General features: G+C 45.1%; 1 protein-coding gene across 1 annotated transcript in view; it reads left to right on the forward strand.

The window, feature by feature from the left end:
* The first annotated feature begins 306 nt into the window (after positions 1-306).
* Galnt17 (polypeptide N-acetylgalactosaminyltransferase 17) overlaps positions 307-22,610 on the forward strand; it is a 473,219-nt gene continuing 450,915 nt past the window's right edge. Inside the window, exon 1 of the mRNA XM_051161367.1 lies at positions 307-430. Within this exon, the coding sequence (XP_051017324.1) occupies positions 340-430 (91 nt within the window). The 5' untranslated portion in view covers positions 307-339. The remainder of the gene's footprint in view (positions 431-22,610) is intronic.

The raw sequence follows: 22,610 nt of genomic DNA on the forward strand, positions 1-22,610 counted from the left end.
ACACACACACACACACACACACACGCTATAATAAAAATACCAGCAAGACAGAATTCATACCCAGCAGTGAGTGCTGCCTCGGCAGGTGACTCAGTCTCCTGGGGGCTAGGGGAAGTCATCTTTGTTTTTATGAAAGATGAGCAGAGATGGAAATTTACTGAGGACCTCACAGAGGCCACATGTGGTAGGAAGCACTTTATCCAGCTCTTGGTAGAGAAAGGGAGAGTCAGAGATCAGCCAGTCACGGACCCGGAGGAAGAGGCACAGCCAGGAAGCACCCAGGTTGGCATGCCACCCAGACTGAGTGCTCTCTGAGGCTCTTAGGTTGCTCTTAGAAAGATGGTGTGCTGTGGGGGTGCATGCCTGCCACCCCGCACTCAAGAGGCAGAGGCAGGAGAAAGAGGAGTTCAAGGTCGGTCTCTGCTACATGGTGAGTGTGGTCTACATGAGACCCTGCCTTGAAAACCAAAACCTAAAGCAGGGCTATTCTTCCCTCTGTTCCTTAACTTGTTTTCTTAATGGCTCTCATTTCAGTGTAATGTGCTTGTTGTCACCTTAAAATGATATTCTAAGACTGTCTCAGGCTTGACTTCTTCAGTGTTAATGATCACTAAGATGTGACATACGTAAACAAAACCTTTTTGAAGTCCTCAGTAATTTTTAAGAGTGTGTCAAGAAGTCTTGAGACCAGAAACTTGAAAACATCTCTTTTCTGCTTCCTTACCCCTCCTCCCTTCCTTCACCTCCCCCGTTCCCCCTCCTCTTTCTCCTTTCTGCTTTCCTCCTCCTCCCCTTCCTCCTCCTCTCACTCCTCTTCCTTTCCCCCCTCTTCCTTCTCCTTCCTCCCCTCCCCCCTCCCTTTCTCCTTCCTGCTTCTTGTCCCTTCCTTCCCTCACCCCTCTTCCCTCTCCCCTTCCTCCCCTCTCCCGCCTGCTTCCCCTCCTCCCTTCCCTTCCCCCTCCTTCCTTCCTCCCTCCTTCCTTTTCCCCTTCCAGCTTTCTTTTTCCTCCCTCTCCTTCTCCTCCTCTTACTCCTCCCTCCCTTCCTCTGCTCCTTCTCTTCAGCTCCTTGCTCCCCCACCCCATGGTTCCCTTTGTTCTCACCTACCCTTTCTTTTCCTTCCGGACTTCCTCCTAGTTTCAAACAGCTTCTTCCTGAGTAGGCTGGGATCCACCTGATGGAGCACAGGCTGATGCAATTCAAACTCCTTCCTGGTGAGAGGAAACAGGAAACAGATGACCTAGAAGGGGAAAAAAAAAATCATCCTACTTGATGCTGACTTGGCAATTACCTTCCGGTTCATTAGCACCTTGACACTGTGGCTATGTTTTGGTGGGGCCTTCTGCTCCCTGGGACCTGAGGCTATACCTCCCTTGAGGAATTCCAGGGTCAGGGAAGGATGGTGGACCTTCCATCTCAAGACTGTTTTCTTACCCCAGAGACATCACTTACAAGAAAGAGAATCCTGGCTATGAGTTTTAGGGTACAGCCCATCAGACACATTCTAGTTCAGTTGTTTTAGGAGAAGGAGCAGAGGATGGGGGGTGGTGGTGCGGGGGAAGGAAGGAAGGCAAGAGGGGAGGGGAGAGCAAGCACAGATGTGAGAATGTGTCCATACGAAGGCCAGAGGAAAATCTTGCGTTTTGTTCCTCAGGAACACTGCCCATCTTCTTTGAGACAGTGTCTCTCATTAACCTGGAACTCACAAAGTAGACTAGACTGGATGACTAGGGAGGTTCAGGGATTCCTCCAGGACTTGCAAGTGCTGGGTCATAGGTCATAGCACCACTCTGGGCCTTTAGAAAGTTTTTTGTTGTTGTTTTGTTTTGTTTTTAGGTAAGATTTTTACTTACTTTTGTATGTGTATACCAGTGTATGTGGAGGATGCCTTTATGGGAGTCAGTTCCTTCTACCATGGGGGCCCAGGAATCCATCTCAGGATTTCAGGCTTAGTAGCAAGCCCATGAACCCACCTTCATTTAGCTTTTAAACATGGGTTCAAATGGACCAAACTCAGGTCCTCCTGCCTGTAAAGCAAGGTCTTACTCACTGTGTCATCTCTCTGGCCCCAGAACCACTGACCTTCTGAATCTGATTTACAGGATGGCACAGCAAGTGAGAGAGACGTCTGACAGCACTAAGGACTGTATGTTCAGACTTTTGAGTCTCACTGATTCTCTCTGTAGCCCCCAGAGAAATGGCCCTCAGCTTCTCAGAGGAGGAGAGCAGTACTTTTGGGGAGACTGTAAGGAAGATGATGCTGGGCAAAGCATGAGTCATAGACCAGAACCTCCCATAGCAGAGTCTAGAAATGAGAGAGAACACCTTTGTTGCTTTAAAAGGCAAAGTTCATGGCTCTTTGTAGGGTGGACACAGTAAAATAAAGTACAACTATTTTAAATATCTATAATTTGGGGGTATGGAGAGAAGTAAAATAAAAAACACAATTTTAGACATTTTTGATCCTAAGGAGGAGTTTCTGAAACCAAATAGCTCATTTTCATTTTCATCGTTAGATTAAAAATTTTTTATTTTGTTTTTTATGTGAGTATGCATGGTTGTTTGGAGGGTGGCTATAGGAAGATACTCTGGATGTATTTATTAAGCTAGCTATAATTTTAAGCTCCGATATAAAAAAACAAAATATATGTAAATGTATCTTGATTTGTGCTCCTATATAAGAAGACTCAAGGCTGAGTACCCTATCAAGAAAGGAAACTTATTTCTCACAGCTTCAGAAATGGAGACGCTCAAGATGGAGGTACCATAGAGATGCTCAAGATGGAGGTACCATGGACATGCTCAAGATGGAGGTACCATAGAGACACTCAAGATGGAGGTACCATACAGACGCTCAAGATGGAGGCACCATAGAGACACTCAAGATGGAGGTGCCAGGAGATTTGGTGAAGGCTCTCAGCTTCCAAAATAGTGTCTTAAATTCCGTGCTTGGTGAGGAGTCGGGGGATATGGCACCCATCTCTCAGTCAAGACCACTCGAGAGGTTGAACCCTTAGAACTCAACCGCCTCCCAGAGTTCCACGCCTCCCGATACTGTTACACTGGGCATTGAGTTTAAGGATGAAATTCTGCAGGAGCCCAAATCACTCAAAGTGAATCATAGCTGTGTCGAGAAGCTGAGCTAGTTCAGTGGGAGACTGTGTCAAGGAAGACTTGTTCGGGGGAAGTTGTAAGTGAGCCTGGCGCCAAAGGGTAAGCAGGAAGCACCGAGATGAAGAGAACAAAGCAAATGCCAGGCAGAGGAGAAGCATCAGTGTGAGAGCTAATACTGATGGTCTGCTAGGTTGGATTTGGACCCACCTAGGACATACATGTACCTGAAGGCGTTTCTTATGTTTTTAAAAACAAGATTAGTTTTCTTTTTAAGTGTGTGTGTGTGCACGCGCGTGTGTGTGAAGGGGTCTAACCACATTGGGTGTGGATTCCCAGGAGGCCAGAGGTGTAGGATGCCCCTGGAGCTAGAGTTACAGGTGCTTATGAGCTGCCTGATGTGGGTGCTGAAAACCAAACGTGAGTCCTCTGAAAGAGCAGAGCAATGTCCATACTGCTGAGCCATCACTCCACCTCCAGGATGTTTTTTTTTTTTTTTAATGATTGATTGGTTGATTTTGTGTATGTGGTATATGTGTGCATGTGTGTTTGTGTGTGTACAATGTGTACCAGTAGATGTTGGAGACTGACGCTGTCCTTCTCAGTGGTTCTCAAACTTATAATAATAATAATAATAACAACAATAATAAATTATTATTATTATAGTTAGGGTCTCTTCCCTGAACCTTGAGCTTACCTGGTTTGTCTAGAATAGCTGACCAGTAAGCTTGAGGGAGCAACCTGTTACCTCAACTGCTATACTGGAGTTACTGACACCTATGGCCATACATGGCTTTTTCACGTGCATGCTGTGCATCTAAGCTCAGCTCCTCATGTTTATACTGCAAGCCCTTTGTCCACTGAGCCACCTCCTCACACCTTGTGAACCATTTCTAAGTTGGGTAAATTGAGGTGGGAAGACTTACGCCTGGTGTGGACAGCAGCATCCCATGGGCTGCGGGGGGGGGGGTGGCGAGGGGAGGGGGGCAGACTGTGTAATAAAGGAGATGGAAATCTGAGCACCAGCATTTGTTGTTCTTTGCTCCCTGACTCTGGAAACAATGCAAACATCTGTGTGACACTCCTGCCACCATGACTCCCATACCATGGTCCTCCCACTTCTGCTCCCTTGAACTGCGAGCCAAGGCGAACCTTTCTTCCTTAAGTTGCTTTGTCAGCTGTTTTGTCGCAGCAGGAAAGAAAAATGACTACTAGAACTATAGCCACACATCAAGCTGCTCCTAGAAGCTCTGGAGGGACTTGAGCATCATGCTCAGAACAGAACAGAAATAATGCTCACAGTTGCTGGCTACAGTGGCTGCCTGGAGACACGCCGCCTACGGAACAACGCTTATCATTAAGAAATCAAGACTACATCAACCACAAAGTACCCGACTCCATATGGTCCCTTCTCCTTTACCTTTCTGATTTCTGACTCAGAGCCCAGGTAAGCTAAGCCATGTGTATATAAGTAGCTGCAAGGGAGGCTGAGAAAATCAGCACCTTGCACATTTTAATTTATATTTGACTAGTAGTTCAAGAAATATTAAGAGGGATCAGATGCTAGGCTGCCCAAAAGAACGACAATTATCACTCTGTTAGGAATGGAACTGAAGGGATGGATTTTAAAAGAATAACAATTATCACTCCGCCAGGAATAAGGATGAAAGGATGGATTGAAATGACTTTGTAAGACTTCCTCAGAGAGCAAATGCCTCAACTACTAAAGGAAATTAAGAAACACTGATGCCTGGCCATTATGATTTTATTAACTCCAAAAGAGAGCCCTTCACTGGCTTAACAGGAGCTTTGGCATCACAAATTGAATGCGACTTTCTGTCCTCATGCCTTGTTTTATGATAGGACCCTGCGGACACCGTCCTTTATAAACTCACATGCATTACAGAAACAGCAGGCATTTCAATTGTTTCCCTTCTAATCAGCTGGGGTTGACATTTGAAGTATTTTCTATTTTAACCTAGAAGGTGATAAGTAACGTTGCTATTCTGAATGTTGAAGTCTGAAGAGATTATGCTGAGGGCATCTTGTCACCTAACAGGGGCTTAAGAGCCATAGGGGCACCTTGGGTTTCTAGAAGGCTGGGGCCTGGGACGCTCTTCAGAAAATGGTTCTGATGCTGGATGGGGGTAAGAACTCTACATGGCCACCCACAGCAGTCCTCTTTATCTTTCTTTTATCTTTATCTATCTTTATCTATCTTTATCGCAGGAGCTCTCTTTATCTTTCAAAAGACTTGACTAAGCTAAATTGGGATCTTTCATGTCAATGCAGAAAAGTTTCTCAAGTATGAGCAGAGTAGGAAGTTGTTAAAAATGTGTGTGTGTGTGTGTGTGTGTACATATGGCAACCAGAGGAAAAGGTTGGGTTCCTAGCTCTGCCTTATTCCCTTGTTGAACATGGTCAGGCCCTCTGAACAAAACAGCTTACATGTTGACAAGATCAGGTGCACCTGATTACAAGACAAGACACATACTAAGGCACATTATGTGACTCTTTGAGATGGCCACACCCACGCTGTCAAGGGTGTTCTACTTTCATCGCAGGTGTCTTTCTTTCTCTTAACGCCTGTGCTTAAAATCTATACTAAAAAAAATGTCTCGTAGGAGCAAAGGAGATAGCTTAGTGGACAAATGCACTTGCTGCTCAAGCATGAGGGCTTGAGTTCGAATCCCCAGCATGTAAGTAAAAGTCCACACGTGGCTACTCACGAGGCTGTAACCCCAGCACTGTTAGGGGATAGACACAGGGGGTCACTGGGCCTTGTTGGCTTCTATCATTGCTTCATGCTCACTGAAAGGCCCTGTCTCAAGTGATATTCAATATTTTTTTCCCTAGGGAGTCTTTTTTGTTTGTTGTTTGTTGTTTTGTTTTCTTTTTTTTGAGACACAGTTCTCTGTGTAGTCCTGGCTGTCCTGCAACTCACTTTGTAGACCAGGCTGGCCTCGAACTTAGAGCTCCCATAACCTCTGCCTCCTTGAGTGCTGAGGTTAAATGCATGCACCATCACACCCAGCTCTCGAGGGAGTCTTAAACAAACGTTTACCCTTTACCCATTAAAAAGTCCCAATGGCAAACAAAAGTGCTATCCCACCAGAGTCCACCCTGGGGAATCAATGACTTTATTGGACTTTACTTGTGGAGCGCTGCTGAGGGCTTACTGACAAGATGGCCTCACACAGCTGCCCTGGAAGGTGGCTTCCCTGTATCTCCATTGATGGAGCCCCTTCAGCTAGCTTCCCTGAGCTGGTGTACTTAGCACCTCCCAGACCCAGAGGCCATGTGCAGTTAGTACCAAGTTGCACATAAATGGCTGAAAGGAATGGCTGCATGCTCAGCTGAGAGCCCAATGGTCCTCCCCACCCCCTCCTCCTCTAAAACTGTGTATACTACTTGATATCTCTCGACTTACAACTCAAAGTGCTGCTCAGAATTTTCCCTCATCATATGTGTGTGTGTATGTATATATATAGTCATATTTTAATTATATTTATTTGTTTTTGTGTGTGCATGTGTGAGTGCAGAGGAGGCCACATATGGCACATATATGGATGTCAGAGAAGAGCTCGTGGGAGTGAGTTCCACCATGTTGTGCCTGGAGATGGTATTCAGGTCCTCAGGCTTGGCAGCAAGGATCTTTACCTACTGGGCATCCAGTTGGCCTGCTCTTCTCTTTTGATAAGATTATAAGGTAGTCACAGAGGTACCATGTGTGGGATTACAATCTGGTAAGGTAAAACCAGGAGCTACCAGGGTTGCACAAGGGGGACACGGCATGGCTGTTATTGTAAATAAGGTTTCTGGTGAGAGTTCTGGAAAACTGCAGCTTCACAGCCAGGAAGAGAGAAAGGCCTTAAGTGAATAGCAATTGTTCTGGAATTATTTTTAATAAAATGTATTTATTTATTGGGGAATATATGTGCCATGTGGTCAGAGGCAAACCTGAATTCACTCACCGTTGTCTTTGTTGATGAGGCTACACTTCTTTTTAAACTAAGCCCCATAGTCTCCCTTCACTGAGCATGACTCAGGAGTGAGGACTGAGAATGCAGCTACTGTTGTAGATGCAAAGGGACCATGTCGTCCCTGTGTATTCATATCCCTGATGCCAAGTCTATCCAGGAGCACTGAATCAAGTGAACCAGGTCATATAGTCATGTCTAGTTGTGAGGGAGGTACACACACACACACACACACACACACACACACATTATATATTAAAATATACATAAAATATACAAAAGTGTATGGATGTATCTGTAGGCTATGAATATATGTGGATATTTGCATATATTTGCATATGTATGTTCACAGTTTACAGATAAGGAATGTATATGGTATATATATATATATATATATATATATACACACACACACAAATAGCACACACATAAACACGCACACACACACACACACATAATGTTGTGCTACATATAAGAAAATTAGGATTCTGAGAGTTTGTATGAGCATAGGGATTAGGGGATAACGTGGAGAAGTCAGTTCTCTTCTACAGTGTGGGTCTTGGGGAACAAACACCCAGCTTCTGCACTATGGAGTGGCCCAGAGGGCACAACCACCATGTCATGACTGCTAGATTTCTAGACACACAGGCTGGGCTGAGGTGCCCACTTCTCTGGTGGGCATGGCCTGGGGGATACAGGAGCAAGCATGGGGGTCCCACCAACCAGACAGAATGTAACCTGTCAAGCTTCCACCGTGTGAGTCCCAGGGGTTGAACCCAGGTCATCAGCCTCGCTAGCAAGTGTCTTTTCTCCCTGTGCCAACAGGCTGGGCCGTGGAGCTTTCTTGTGTCTCTAAGTTAGCCATTCCCAGGGGACACTGGGTTTATGCTTTTGAGTCCTACGCAAGTTGCATTTCTGCTGCTCTGATTTTTTTTTTTTTTTTTTTTTTTTTTTTGGCCATTCTCAGAGGTGATAAATACTTGACCTCTCAGTGCTGCAGGGCGTGCAGATTTATGGATAGTACAGAGTTGTCACACGGCTGCTTTAGGGAGAGACAAAGGGCTTTAGAGTTTGTCTCTTTACCAAAACAGAGAGAAATGAAGGTTAGGGTGGGGGTGGGGGGGGGAGAGCTTCTTACATAAAAGCATCCTCAGATTTCCCACTTACTCTTAAACTCCAAAGTCAAATCATTTACAGACAAAAGAAAACTCATTACTGAGGCTTTAAACACATATTCAGCCAGGCCTGGAAATATACAGGAAATCCAACCTCTCACCCCTCGTCACACAAGAAAGCAGTAGCAAAGCAAGGCAGGGTGGTGCGAGCTAGGCTTCCAGCACTGTGGGGTGAGTGGATGCTGTAACATAGCATCACACACAGAAGGGACCCTGATCCGTGGATTAGCTGTCGGTACAGAACTCCATGCTGGTTGCTCATTCTCTGATCTCTACATGGCTTGGCAGCCAATGGGGAAAACAGACCTAAATCAATGTACACATGCTGCATAAACCTATAAACGGCTCACACAGGTTTGTCGTTTCTCTTTGTCGGGGTGCCCCTTTTGTTCTTCTGTTTCTAGATTGCTGGGGTAGACACCATGGACCGGTTAACCCACAGCCCCTATTTATTTCCAGGGGAATGAAAAAAAATATTACTCATCAAAATGAGAGAAAAGGCTGCCTCGGTTAGGAGCAGGCAGATAGGATAGGCTTGCTGATTTCAGTTCTGCATGTGTGGCAATGGCCACATTTTTTTTAAAGACGTATTTATTATTACTATTTATACAGTGCTAAGCCTGCATATTCACCTGCAGGCCAGAAGAGGGCATCAGATCCCATTATAGATGGTTGTGAGCCACCATGTGGATGCTGGGAATTGAACTCAGGTCCTTTGGAAGAGCAGGCGGTGCTCTTAGCCACTAAGCCATCTCTCCAGCCCCACAATGGCCAAATTCTAAACTGGTCAAGGCCGGGAAGCAGAGACCACTGTCAGATGGTTGTGAGCTTCTCCTGCGTGACTGTGTGGCCTTGGGGGCAGATTCTGTGGGTGTCCTGTGACCTGTGCCATGTTCATGGGCCGTTAGCTGTGTGCCCCGCAACTCGCTTGAGTTTTTGATTCTCTTCAAACCTAGCTGAAAGGCTCGCGTGTGAATCTTACTTCACGCCAGCCTATGGCCGGATTGGACTCTTCCACGGTAGATCTTTACCCTCTCCATTTTGTTGTTGTTGCTGCTCATTTTCATTTGCTAGTTTTGTTTTTGTTCCTTTGTTTCGTTTTGTTGCGAGCCAGGGTCTCATGTATGCCGAGGCTTTCGAACCTCTTACGTAGCTGAGGATGACCTTGAACTTCTGATCCTCTGACCGTCAACTCCCCACTGCTGGAATCACAGCCATGCACCACCATGGCTGGTTTATGCAGTGCTGGGGATGGAACCCAGAGGTTCATGCATGCCAGGCAAGCACTCTACCCCCACGGGGCTCGATTCACAGCCACTGTCCCCAGCTTTTGAAGGGGATACAGCTAAGCTACACTCACACTAACATGCATGTAAGCCAAGGGAGCTGTGTCCCAGGAGCACAAAAGGCTGGATCCAGATCCATCTCTGAACTCTGGCCTGCTGCTTCTGGAACCGTTGGCAGAGAAGGGCTCATTAAACGGTGAAGGAAGTCCTGCTGAGTCCTTTGAGCCAGTGGCCGTTCATCACAGTCCAGAGGCAGAGATAAAATGGGGGAGGAGAATATGCTCTGGAGAAAATGCCATCTGGATGCCCTTCCTGATGATCTTCTCACAGCCATTCATATCGTATTTTATTGATGTATTTATTCATCCATTTATGTGATGCTATGGATAGAACTCAGGCTCCTGAGCTGAGCAAGTGTTCAACCTCGGAGCATGTACACTTCAGCCCACTGGGGATTCTAGGCAGGTGCTTTAGCATGGAGCCACACCCCAGCCCCTTATTGGGGGATTCTAGGCAGGTGCTCTACCACTGAGTCACATCCCCAGTGCCCTTACTGAGGTATTCAAAGCAAGCACTCTAAGCATGCCCCTGAGTCCCTACCTGCCAACCCTCTTGAGACAAGGTCCTATTGTACAGGGCAGGATATCTTGGAATGGACTCTTAGCCTAGGCGGGCCTTGAATTTGTGACTTTTCCTATTTCAAGTGGCCAAATTCTGTTGTTGTTGACATGTATCACCCTGCCCATCCATACCATTTATGTGAATAATAGCATTGTAAACATTCACTCTCTGGTCTTTGTCTCTGGCTCCTTTTCTGTGTCTCTGTATCTCTTTAACTTTTGTGCTTGATCTCTTTATGTCTTTGTCTGCTTGTGTGCATGTCTGTGCCTGTGCTCACATACTTTACGTGCACGTACACGGAGGTCAGAGGTCAACCTTAGCTGATGTTATCAAGCACTGTCTTGTTGCTTTGAGATATGGTCTCCCACTGGCCTAGAACTCAGAACGAAGGTAGGCTGGTTGGCCACTGTGCTCCAAGGAGCCCGTTGTCTCCACCTTCCCAGTGCTAGGAATGCAGCACAATCCACTACACCCAGCTTATTACACAGGTGCTGGGGATAAAACGCAGGTCCTCATATTTGTTAGGCATGTGCTTTACCCCACCAAGCCATCTCCCAAAGCCCGTTGTGAGCTTTTAATCAGCGGTTATACAGTCTTCCTGTTAATAGCATTTCCAATCCCTTCTTCTGTGAGAGCACGGAAGGGACTGAGGAGTAGAAAGATGCTTAGAATGCTGGTTATGAGACCAGACAGAATATACAAGTCACTAAGTAGAAGGGTCAGCAAGATGGCTCTCCATGGTGCCTGCTGCTAAGCCTGAAGACCTGCGTTCAACCATCTGCTTCTACATGGAGAGAGAATCGACTCCTGTAGACCATCCTCTCACCTTCACACATGCACGGCGGCACTTGCATGCCCCCCATAATAAAGGATTAGATAAATGACTCCTATACCCACAGTTCTTTCTCCCTCACCCTGCCCCAGCTGCATGACTCATTCTAACCAGGGCTCTGAGCAGGGTTACATGGGGAAAGGTGGGGGGCAGGGCTAGTGAGATGGCTAAGAGGACTTGCTGCTCCTGTGTAGATCTGAGCTTGGCTCCTAGCACCCACACCAGACAATTCACAACTGCCTGTAATTTCATCCCCAAGGCATCCGACACCCTCTTCTGGTCTCTGTGGCAGACCCTCATACATGTATATACCCACAGTGATAGAAACACATACTCATAAATTTTTAAAAATCCTTTTTAAAAGACTATAAGAATATAAATCTTCTGCTAACTTAAAGTATGATATGGGGGAAAATGAAAATAACAGAGGAATATATATGTCATAAATCCAGGAGTTTGTTGTACAGCTAGCTTCATTTGGAGAAATGATAGCTGTTAAAGCTAACATTAGCAATCCATGGGGTGGTTCACACCTGTACCACAGCTCTCAGGAGACAGAAGCAGGAGGCTCTCAGGTTTGAGGCCAATCCGGGTAACATAGTAAGTTACTGTTTCAAGCAACAGCAGCAATAACAAAAATGCAAGCAAACAAACGAGCCCAAACCAAACCAACCCAAACAAGCAAGCAAAAAACAAAAGAATGTAAACATCAATGCAGAAATTGTGACGGAAGCCTACAGTGTCAGCACACAAGGGTCCAAGGCAGGAGGACTGGGTCTTCAAAGTTAGCCTGGAATACATAGCAAGATCATGCCTCCAAAAAAGCTAGCAGGGCTGGCAACATGTCTCCGGAGGTAAGGATACATGCCATAAAAACCTGACAATCTGAGGAGTCACATGGGAGAAAGAGAACTGGCCCCTTAGAGTTGTCCTCTGACCTCCACAGGTACACCAGCGCATGCATATGCATGCACACACACAACTAACAAATAGAAATAAAATTTAAAAATAAATGTTCTAATTTAGAAAAAAGAAGAAAAGTAAAAAGCAAAACAAAACAAATAAAACCCCTAAGCAAATAAGCAAACATCTAAGTAAAATTGGAAGGAACAGAGGTCCTATCTATCAAACTAAAATCAGAGCTGGAGAGATGGCTCAATAATTAGGAATTTGCCTCCCAGAATCCTCTTTGGGCTGCTTTCAGCTGCCTGTAATGTGAGCTCTAGGAGATCAGATGCTCTCTTCTTACCTCCGTGGGCCCCTGCGTGCACATGCATAGAGGCATGCACACGCTTACAGGCATGCACATGCTTACAGGGGTGCACATGCCTACAGCTGTGCACATGCATGTAGGTATGCACCTATATACAGGCATGTGCAAACATACACATACACCTGAATACAAAATTCAGAAATAGGATTTATTGTGAATATTTGCTCTTGTTTCCTGTTCCTCAAATGATGTTAATTTTTTTTCTTCAAGAGAAAACACTATTTTGGGGACTGGTGGCTCTAACTTTTTTTTTTCTTCCTTTGTCTGTGTGCATCATAGAAAAGACAAAGAAATGGCTTCAGTCCCAGGTCTTTGGTACTGTAGGAGTTTGTTTTCACAGCAATTTTATTTCTTTGCAGCTTCCTTCAGTGTGGCTGTAGGAGCCATGTACGAAAATTACCTTTGCTCTGAGAGCTAAGCATGATGGAATTCCTCAGCAGTTGAGCCAAATAGTCTTGGAGCTTTGGTATGGCTCAGAACTATCTAGGGGACTTGTTAAAAATAGCGATGCCTAGGCCCCTTGTGAAGATTCGGAGCCAGCAAATTAGGTGTGTTTTTTAATGGACTCCCTGGATGACCTTCCAACTGGCCCAAAACTAGAAATCAGTGCTGTTTATAGGGCCGAGAATTCCGTGAGCTTTGCCAGGCTCCTGTGCCCACCTGCCAGGGCTTTCTTGCTCTTTTAAGATTTGCTTAATAAGAGACTGGGAGGATGAGCCAGTGGGTGTCTTTGTTAGGGTTTCTATTGCCGTGAAGAGACACCATGACCACGGCCACTCTTATAAAGGAAAAAAAATTTTTAATAAACCTTGTAGTTCAGAGGCTTAGTCCATTATCTCCATGGCGAGGAGCATGGCAGCGTGCAGGTGGATATGGTGCTGGAGAAGGAGCTGAGGGTTCTACATCCAGATGGGCAGGCAGCAGGAAGAGAGTGATGCTGGGCCTGGCTAGAGCATCGGGAACCTCAAAGCCCCACCCCCCGTGACACACATCTTCCAACAAGGCCACGCCCACTCCAACAAGACCACACCTCCTAATAGTGCCACTCTTTATGTGCCTATGGGGGCATTTTCATTCTAACCACCGCAATGGGTAAGAAGAATGCTTGTCGTATAAGCATGAGGATCCAAGTACAAGTCCTAGCATCCATTTAAAAAGCCAGGCGTGGTATTGTTCGCCTGTTTGTAAGCTCCAGAAGTTCCCGCCCCCGTTACCACCTCTACAGTGTTGGGGACCGCGTGGTGGCAGGTGGAGGCAAAGAGGATCACTGGGGTTCGCTGGGTACCAACCTAATTTCAGGGCCCGTGAGTGCCCATGTATCAAAGGGAGTAAGGTAGAGGATGTCACAGCAAGACACCCAAGGTCCTTCCGTGGTCCCTGTGGTCACGTGCACTCAAACATACACCATACACATGTGCAGCATGCTTATCGTGTTGGTCGCTCCTGGGAGGACCCCACTTGACCCCTCCCTAAATCAACACACAGAATAACAGTCTGCTGATCAGTAAATGCAAGAATCCTCCCCCCCCGCCCCATGTTTTAGGGCTTAGCAGATTACCGCCGTGTAGTACACATTAAAGACCAGGAAGGTAATTTGGTTAGATACACACACTTTGCCCTGCGGCTAGTTAGAAAGGCACATTAGGCTCCCAACTGGAGTTCCTCTCGTTTCTCACTGTGCCGCCTTCTTCCCGAGGCCGTGTGTCTGGATTGGGTCTGCCCGGGGGTCCTGGTTCAGCTATTTCACTGAATCCACCAGCCGAAGGTGTGCCGGGAGCCAGGCATATAGTGGTGTGTTGAGGCAAGGGAGCCGCTGAAGTTTGAGAGCAACGTAGCTTGGGTTATATAGCATGAGATCTTATCTAGAAAAAAGGGAAAAAAGAAAAAAAAAGTGTGTGAATTTGACTGACATGTCTTTTTTTCTTTCTTCTTTTTTTTTAACATTTATTATTGTTGTTGTTACTGCTAGTACTAAGATTATTTTGAATATAAGCAAACAGTGTCATCCAGGACTGAAGAACATATGAACTCACATAGACTATGGCAGCCTGCACAGACTTGTATGGGTTCAGACAAGATGGGGACCCAGCACTGAGGAGTGGGGTAAACATGTGTTCCCACCTCTAACCAAGAAGCTGTCACAATCAGAGGGGAAAAAAAATAGTTTTCTCCAATGGACTCTCACTGGGTGTATTAAACACATTTCGGGGCAGGCCCATGCCCAGGAGTCACTGGCCAACACAAAATGAACTCTGTGATAATTTTGTTTCACTTTGCTTTATTTGGGTTCTTTCCTTCTGTCTCTTTCTTTTGTTTGGTTTTGTTTTGTTTTATTGGTTTTTGTGTGTTTGCTTTGATTTTCATTTTTGTGATTTTTTTTTGTTACAGTATGTTTCTTGTTTTCTGTTTTATTTTGTGTGTTTGTTTTAAAGAAAGAGAGAGGAAAAAAAAAAGAACATAGAGTTGGCTGGGTAGGGGCTTGAGGAGGCTCTGGGAGAAAATGGGGAAGGGAAAGACAATAGAAATATATTGCATAAAATTTTGCATTTCAGTAAAAAGGAAAAAAAGGATTTGTTTTTTAAATTATGTGTGTGTGTGTGTGTGTGTGTGTGTGTGTGTGTAGTGCCCACAAAGCCCATAAGAGGGCACTGTATTCTCTGAAGATGGAGTTTCAGGTATTTGCAGGCTGCCTAATGTGAGTGCTGAGGAAATAACTCAAATCTTCTGTAAGAACCATGAGACCTCTTACCTGGTAGGCCATTTCTCCGGTTCTTATATTTAGTTGTGAGCCACCATATGTGGGTGCTGGGAACAGAACTTGGGTCCTCTGCTAGAACAGCAAATGCTCCTAATTGATGGGCCATGTCTTCAGCCTACACATTTGGGGGAGGGGGTGCATCTTGTGCACGTGTACACACGTGCTGTTTCTTGTGTGTGCATGCATGTGCATGCTGAAGTCAGATGTCAACCTCCTTTGAGACAGGTCTCTCACTGGGGTTTGGGGCTGGCAGCTGACCTCCAAGGATGCTCCTGTCTCTACTGTCTCCACACCTGTAGTGCTGGTACTGTAAGCGCATACCACACCTAGCTTTTTTTTTTTTTTTTTTAAATATGGCTTCTGGAGATTGCATGAAGGTCCTTATGCCTACACGTCAGATGCTTTACTGACGCAGCTCTCTTCCAGCCTGGCTTTTGTTCCTTACTAATGTCCATGAGAGAAGGGTCCACTAGGCAACCCTTGCTCTGCCACTTGCCACCTGCTGCTTGGAAAAAAAAAATCAGAGGTGACATCCCTGAGAGTACCATCCGTGTGAGTCATCAAGCTGTTGTTCCGGTACAGCTTAATGAGGGGACTGAAGGGTGCAATTTGCTGGAACGAGCGAGCACACTCTCCCGTAGAATAATTACATCGCAACCCACACATTTCTGGAGGGCCCAGGATTCATCCTGAACCAAACACTTCTTTGTCATCTTCTGTCTAAAGAATGACAGCTGCTACATAGTCAGGAATGAGGGGCGGTGGGTAGAGGGGTTGGCATGAATAGAAAAACAAACGGTGGAGGGGAGCCTACGCTTCCTGCGTCATAAGTTACTCAAAGGCCTCCCCACCCCTCCACTGTGATGAGATGCCCATATGATTCATTATCGTGGATTTGGATGCAAGCCAAAACAGGAGATAGCCCTAGTGATGTCTCTTCATGCCTCATGCTCCAACACATCAGCTCTTTTTCTCCAACAGCCTACCTCCAACCTGATTTTGGGTCAAGGGTCTCCTAGGTTTTGTTTGCATCTTTAACATATTAAATTATCAAAGATGTGTGTGTTTGTGTGTGTGTGTGTGTGTGTGTGTGTGTGTGTGTGTTTGTCTGTGTCCTATTGCTGTGAAGAGACACCATGACCAAGGCAATTCTTATAGGAGGAAACATTTAACTGGGGATGGGGAGGTGGGCTTGCTTATAGTTTCTGAGGTTTAGTCCACTTAGCATGGTGGGGAACATGGTGGTACACACGGTGATGATGCAGTAGGCAGGAGCTACATCTTGATCTGTAGGTTTCAGGCAAAAAGAGACAGCCACAAAGCCTGGCATGGGCATTTGGAACCTCCAAGCCCACCCCCAGCCCCACACCTCCTTCAAGGACACACCTCTCTTAATCTTTTTCAAACGGTTCACCAACTGGAGACTAAACATGCAAATATGTGAGCCTATAGGGGCCATTCTCATTCAAACCACCGTGTGTGTGTGTGTGTGTGTGTGTGTGTGTGTAGTGTATGCACACATGGTTGGGGTGGGTGGATGTGTGCGTGTACTCTTGCAAGTGTTAAGTCAGATACTCAATACCTGCTCTACCATTCTCCACCTTTGTCCTACTTGGCTTTGCTTGTCAGTTTGACACAGCCCAGAGTCACCTGAGGGGAGAACCTTAACTGAGGAACTGCCTGGATCAGCCTGGCACATGGGCATGTCTGTGGGTTCCAGGTCCACTATGGGAGGCACAATTCCCTAGGCAGGTGGTCCCGGATTATGTTAAGAAGGCTGACTAAGCGTGTGCCTGTGAGTGAGCCAGCAAGCACCATCCTCCATGGCTTCTGATAGGCTGCTTTGACTGTGAAGTGAGTTCTGTGGTCGGGATTGTTTTCATGTGGTGTAGCAAGCAGACCTTCCTCCAGGTTCCTGCTTTCAGTTCCTACCAGGACTTTCCGTAGTGATGGATTGTGACCTGGGACGGTAAGGTCAATAAACCCTTCCCTCTCCTAAGTTGCTTTTTGTCCATTCTTATCATGGCAACAGAAATAAATTAAAACATCCTTACCCTGTTACTCTGTCCCTGCCCTAGCCCCCAAAGATGTTCTTCTAGTCCTTGGATCTCCATCCACCTCTGGTTTCCTGCTTACATTTGATGTTATTGCTGAGTCTCTTCAGAAAGCATCCTTCGTCTGAACAAAGCACCAACTGCCCTAGAAGACTTTACATCAATATTGCTGATAGTGTCTTTCTTTGTGTATAAATATCTTAAAAGAGTGGGGTTAGAAATATTGATATTTATGTGTGATTTCTTCCCCTGCTTTTATACTTAGAAAGGTCTCTTGCAGCCTCAAGGGGGAGAATTGTGACTTTACAATTTCTTCCATGGTTTCCTTCCTTTCCATTTAACTCTTTTGTCTTTCTATATGTTAATCTTGGCACTGTCTAAAGACTTGGCATGCCATTCTAATGCACTTACTGAACTTTAATATCTACTTTGTGTCTCTTTCAGGGTCTATTTCTTGTCTATGTATGTGACATATGTGTGTGTGTTCATGTGTATATGTCAATATCCATGGGGCGGGGTCAGATGTCAACATTGGGTGTTTTCCTTAATCACTATTCACCTTACTTTTTAAAAAGATTGGGTCACTTAATGAACTCCAATCTCATCAATTTGGCCAGGAGAGCTAGCCACCAAGCTACAGGGATTTACCTGTCTGTCTCACCCCTCCAACCTGGGGTTACAGACACACCACGGCCATACATTTCATGTAGATGTTGGGAATCAGAACTCAGGAACTCATGACTGAGCCATCTCCCTGGCTCAGTGGTAGACCAGTTGCCTAGAATCTTACAGTGAGACCAGAGTCTATCTGATTTTGTTTTATCCAAATTTTTCCCATTGTTATACCAGAAGCTGAAAGTGTGTCTCCTGTGTGTGTTTTCTCCAGCTCTCACATAAAGCTAGTAATGTAACAGATGGTCAATAAATGCTGGGTAGATTTATGATTGAAGATGGGAGCACTAGATGGACTCAGAGAAAAGATTACAAGATTCTACTGAAGATTTTTTTGTTTTGTTTTGTTTTGTTGAGAGGGGGTTTCTCTGTGTAGCCTTGGCTGTCCTGAATTTGTTCTGTAGACCAAGCTGTATTTGAAGTCACAGAGATCTGGCTGCCTCTGCCTCCTGATTAAAGGCATGTGTCCTCTTTGCCCAGATCTACTAAAGCATTTTAGAGTGGCCTACCTTAACACTGAAAAATGCAAAACTAACAGGCACCCAATAAAATATTTACTATGTAAAATAGTTTTGATGTGTATATTAATTAATTTTCTCATAGCTGTGATAAAATATCTGGCAAAAATGACTTAAGAAAGGAAAGGTATGCTTTGGCTCATTGTTCAAGGATGCAGTCCATCATGATGGCAGGAGTGTGAGGCAGCTGGTCACATTGTATCCATAGTCAGGAAGCAGAGAGAGACGATGCTGATGCTCAGCTCACTTCCTCTTTTTGTATGTAGTCTGGGACTTTAGGCCTTTAAAGTCCATACTTGCTGAGGAATTCTTGGCAATTATCTTGCTGCTGAGCCACCCACCAGCCTTTCTCTGTAAAGATTATAGGCCAAGTGTTCTACCCATGAGTTGTGCCCTCAGGGCCTGGCTAGGTGATTCTGGGCAAGTGTACTACCACTCAGTCAATCCTTAATCCCTTAGTGAGAAATTCAAGGCACAAGCTTTACTTCTGAGTCACACTCCAACCACTCACTGGGGGATTATAGGCAGGTGCTCTACCACTGAGCCATGCCCATAGCCCCTCATTGGGGGATCCTAAGCAGGTGCTCTACCACTGAGCCACACCCTCAGCCCCTCACTGGGGGATTCTAGGCAGGTGCTCTACCACTGAGCCACACCCCAGCCCCTCACTGGAGGATTCTAGGCAGGTGCTCTACCACTGAGCCACGACCCCAGCCCCTCACTGGGGGATTCTAGGCAGGTGCTCTACCACTGAGCCACACCCTCAGCCCCTCACTGGGGGATTCTAGGCAGGTGCTCTACCACTGAGCCACACCCCAGCCCCTTCACTGGGGGATTCTAGGCAGGTGCTCTACCACTGAGCCACACCCTCAGCCCCTCACTGGGGGATTCTAGGCAGGTGCTCTACCACTGAGCCACACCCTCAGCCCCTCACTGGGGGATTCTAGGCAGGTGCTCTACCACTGAGCCACATCCTCAGGCTTGCCTTCAGTTTCTTGAAGCACCAAGTTAATTTCCACCCCAAACCTTTCCTGTTTGCCTCTGTGTCGTGGTTCTGTGCCATGTCTCCCAGAACTTCTTGTCATTCAGAACTCGAGCCAACTGTCACCTTCGCAGACAGACCTGCACTGACCCCTAGACAAAGCACTCCTCCCTCCATCCGGCTGTCATTCTCTGTACTGACAGTGTCTTTCAATGACTCAGTAATAATTTACCATCTGATTTTTGAAGGTTTTTGTTCAGTGCTAGACATTATACTCCTCTAAAATGTAATCTTTGTTAGGAATAGTTTTGGAAATTGTTTTTTTTTTTTCTTAAATTTTACTCATATGAAAGTTAAAAGAATAGCGCATTGGTTTGCATAACCTAATCTGTTAGTGTGATGCCATATTGCACACATAAGTAGAGATGTATGTGCACACCTCTATCTACCCAGGCACACCTTTCCTCCATACACCTGGAATAAGTTACAGACAGCACAGTATTTCACTCTAAATACAGACTCTTACATTTCCCAAGACCAACATTTCTCTCTCATAATACCATCATGTCATCTCGCTTAGAATCTAACCGTTTCATAATTTCACTTATTATACAGTCCAAAATTCTCTTAGTGTCCTAAAAATGTCTGGTTTTTGTCACTTTGACATTCCCCATTGATCTGGGATCCACTAACAGCTACGCTCGGCTCCCAGCTACGATGCCTCTTCAGTCTTTTTTATTTACTTTGCCCGTTAATTTTTCATGGACTTGATTCTTCTCATATGTCTAAATTCTTTAAAGAGTTTGAGAAGCCCATTTGTCCTGTAGAGTGTGTGACACTGTGAGCGTGCCCAAACACTTCCCTGTTGTATTAACTCAATCACTCTTTTTTCGGTGTGTGTGTGTGTGTGTGTGTGTGTGTGTGTGCGTGTGTGCGTGCTTGCATGTGTGTGTGTGTGTGTGATTTGTGTGTTGAAGGCACAAGTGAGTGCTTATGTGTATGTGCACACACAGACCAGAGGTTGACCCTGGGTGTCTTATATGTGAAGGCAGGGTTTGAACCTACTGGTTCAGTTAGTCTACTTGCGGCTTGCTTCAGGGATCTGCTGTCTGCCTAGTGAGTACTGGAATTGCAGAGGAGGTGCCTGTAACTCCACCCACCTGAGTTTTAGGTGCATTCTGGGAATCCAAACTCACTCCTCATATCCTCAGAAAAGTGCATTTCCTGCTCATCCATCTCCCAGCCCTGTGCATTCTCTCCTTATGCATATTCCTGTGCACACCCATACACTTTCTCCTTTGTAATAAGTTACAGATAGGATGGCATCTCCTAAATATCTTCTCTTTTGTTTTTTTTTAAAGAATAATAGTGCTTCTCTCATGTAATACAACCAGTGTCCTCTCTCTTAAGAAACCTAATGATTTCATAATTTCATCTATTATACATTCCAAATTCCTCTAAGTGTCCTAAAAATATCTTTTCTGTAAGCTTTATTTTCCTTCCTGATCCACTAATGGCCACATTCTGCACTTGGTTATGAGGTCCCTTAAGTAAGACTAGTGGGCTAGCAAACTCAAAGGATCTGCCTGTCTGTATTTTCAGCTAAGATTACAGGTGCGCATCACCACACTCAGACTTTTATGTGGGTCCTGCGGAATCTGAACTCTGGTCCTCATGCCTGAGCGGTTAGCACTTCACTAAGTGAGCTTTTCCCCAAGGCCCTGCTGTTGTTGTTTCAATACAGGGTCTTTGCTATGTAGCCTGGGCTGGCTCAAATTTACGATCCTCTTTCCTCGGCGGTCAGAGAGGAGAGTTGAGATGCAGACTTGGTCCCTGGGAGAAGCTTCAGAACTGTCTACTTCCAAAGCCTAGTCTCCCAATGGCTGTCATTTTATGATTTGCTACAAAACTGTCATATTGGCATCACCAAACCCAGAACTTAAAATCCCAGTGCCTGTCTGAAGTGTTTTTTCACTTAAGTTTGTTTAAAGGTAAACTGTACTCATTTATGGAGGACCCTACTTTTATAATAACTAGACTGGGGGGTTTTGATGCTCTGGTTCCCCACATATTAGCCCTAAGAGAGCATCTAAAGGTACTGATTGGCGACTTCATGCAACAGAGTCTAGGAAGACTTCATTTTATATGAGCTCTTCAAGAATCTTGAGTTAAAATGTGGCATAAATTGTGTGCCTTTATTTTCATTTTTCTCATAAGGCACACTAAGACTATAAAAATAGGATTCTAAAATATATAATTTAGAGGGCTAGAGAGATGCCGCAGTAGTTAAGAGCTTTGGCCGATCCTCCAGGGGACCCAGGGTTCCCAGGACTCACACTGTAACTTTAGTCCCAGGCTGTCCAATGTCCTCTTTTTTGCCTCCATGGGAACCAGGCATTGGTTATGGTGCACAGACACATACAGGCAAAGCATTCACACACATAAAAAAAAATAAAAAACAAACAAACAAAAATATCAAAAAGCTTAAAGCACCCCCCCCCCAAGAGCCCACAGGACAGAAGGAGAGATCAGAACCATAAAACTCTGTCCTCTGACTTTCACATGTGTACCATGGCAACACACATGCACACAAATAAATGTGTGTAATAAAAATTATTTGAAATATGTTTAGAATCTCTTTTTTATGTAATATTGTATATAAAACACACACATGTGCACGCACGCGCACACACACATACACACAGAGAGACAGAGAGAATAGATAGCAATATCTCATAACTGTAACATAACCATCTATAATCCATATATGTGTCCTGAGTTAGTAGAATTAAACCCAGGGCCTTGCAAATGCTAAACTCTTAATTCCTGGACACTTTAATTGTTTTAGTACTATTTTTCTTTTAATATGTAACTACATACATGTTATCTATACATATGTATGTGTGTATGTGCATGTATGTAAATGCATGTGTGTGCCATCTAATGAAATAATATAAAATAGGACTATGTAATTCCATATTAATGAGATGAAATCAAGGGACCAGAGAGATGGAGGCTCAACAGGTAAGAGTGTGTGATGATTCTGTAGTAGAGTCATATTCAGTTCCCAGCACCTACGCCAGGAAACAACTGCTTGTAACTTCACTCCAAGTATATCCAGCGTCCTCTTCTGGCCTCTGAGGGCACCTGCACAAATATATGCACATACTCCCACACAGACACACATACATGCACATAATTAAAAACAAATTTAACAAAATAAAAACAGTTCACAAACAGAGTAGCTGGAAAGGCTTGTCCCAAGGCTGTAAAGATCCTTGCCTTTGGAGACCATTTAATTCACCAACAATCTTAAGAGCCAGCACTTTGCTAGGATAAAGAACAGGG

This window comes from Acomys russatus, chromosome 19 (genome assembly GCF_903995435.1).
Source record: "Acomys russatus chromosome 19, mAcoRus1.1, whole genome shotgun sequence".
In the NCBI taxonomy this organism is placed as follows: domain Eukaryota; kingdom Metazoa; phylum Chordata; class Mammalia; order Rodentia; family Muridae; genus Acomys; species Acomys russatus.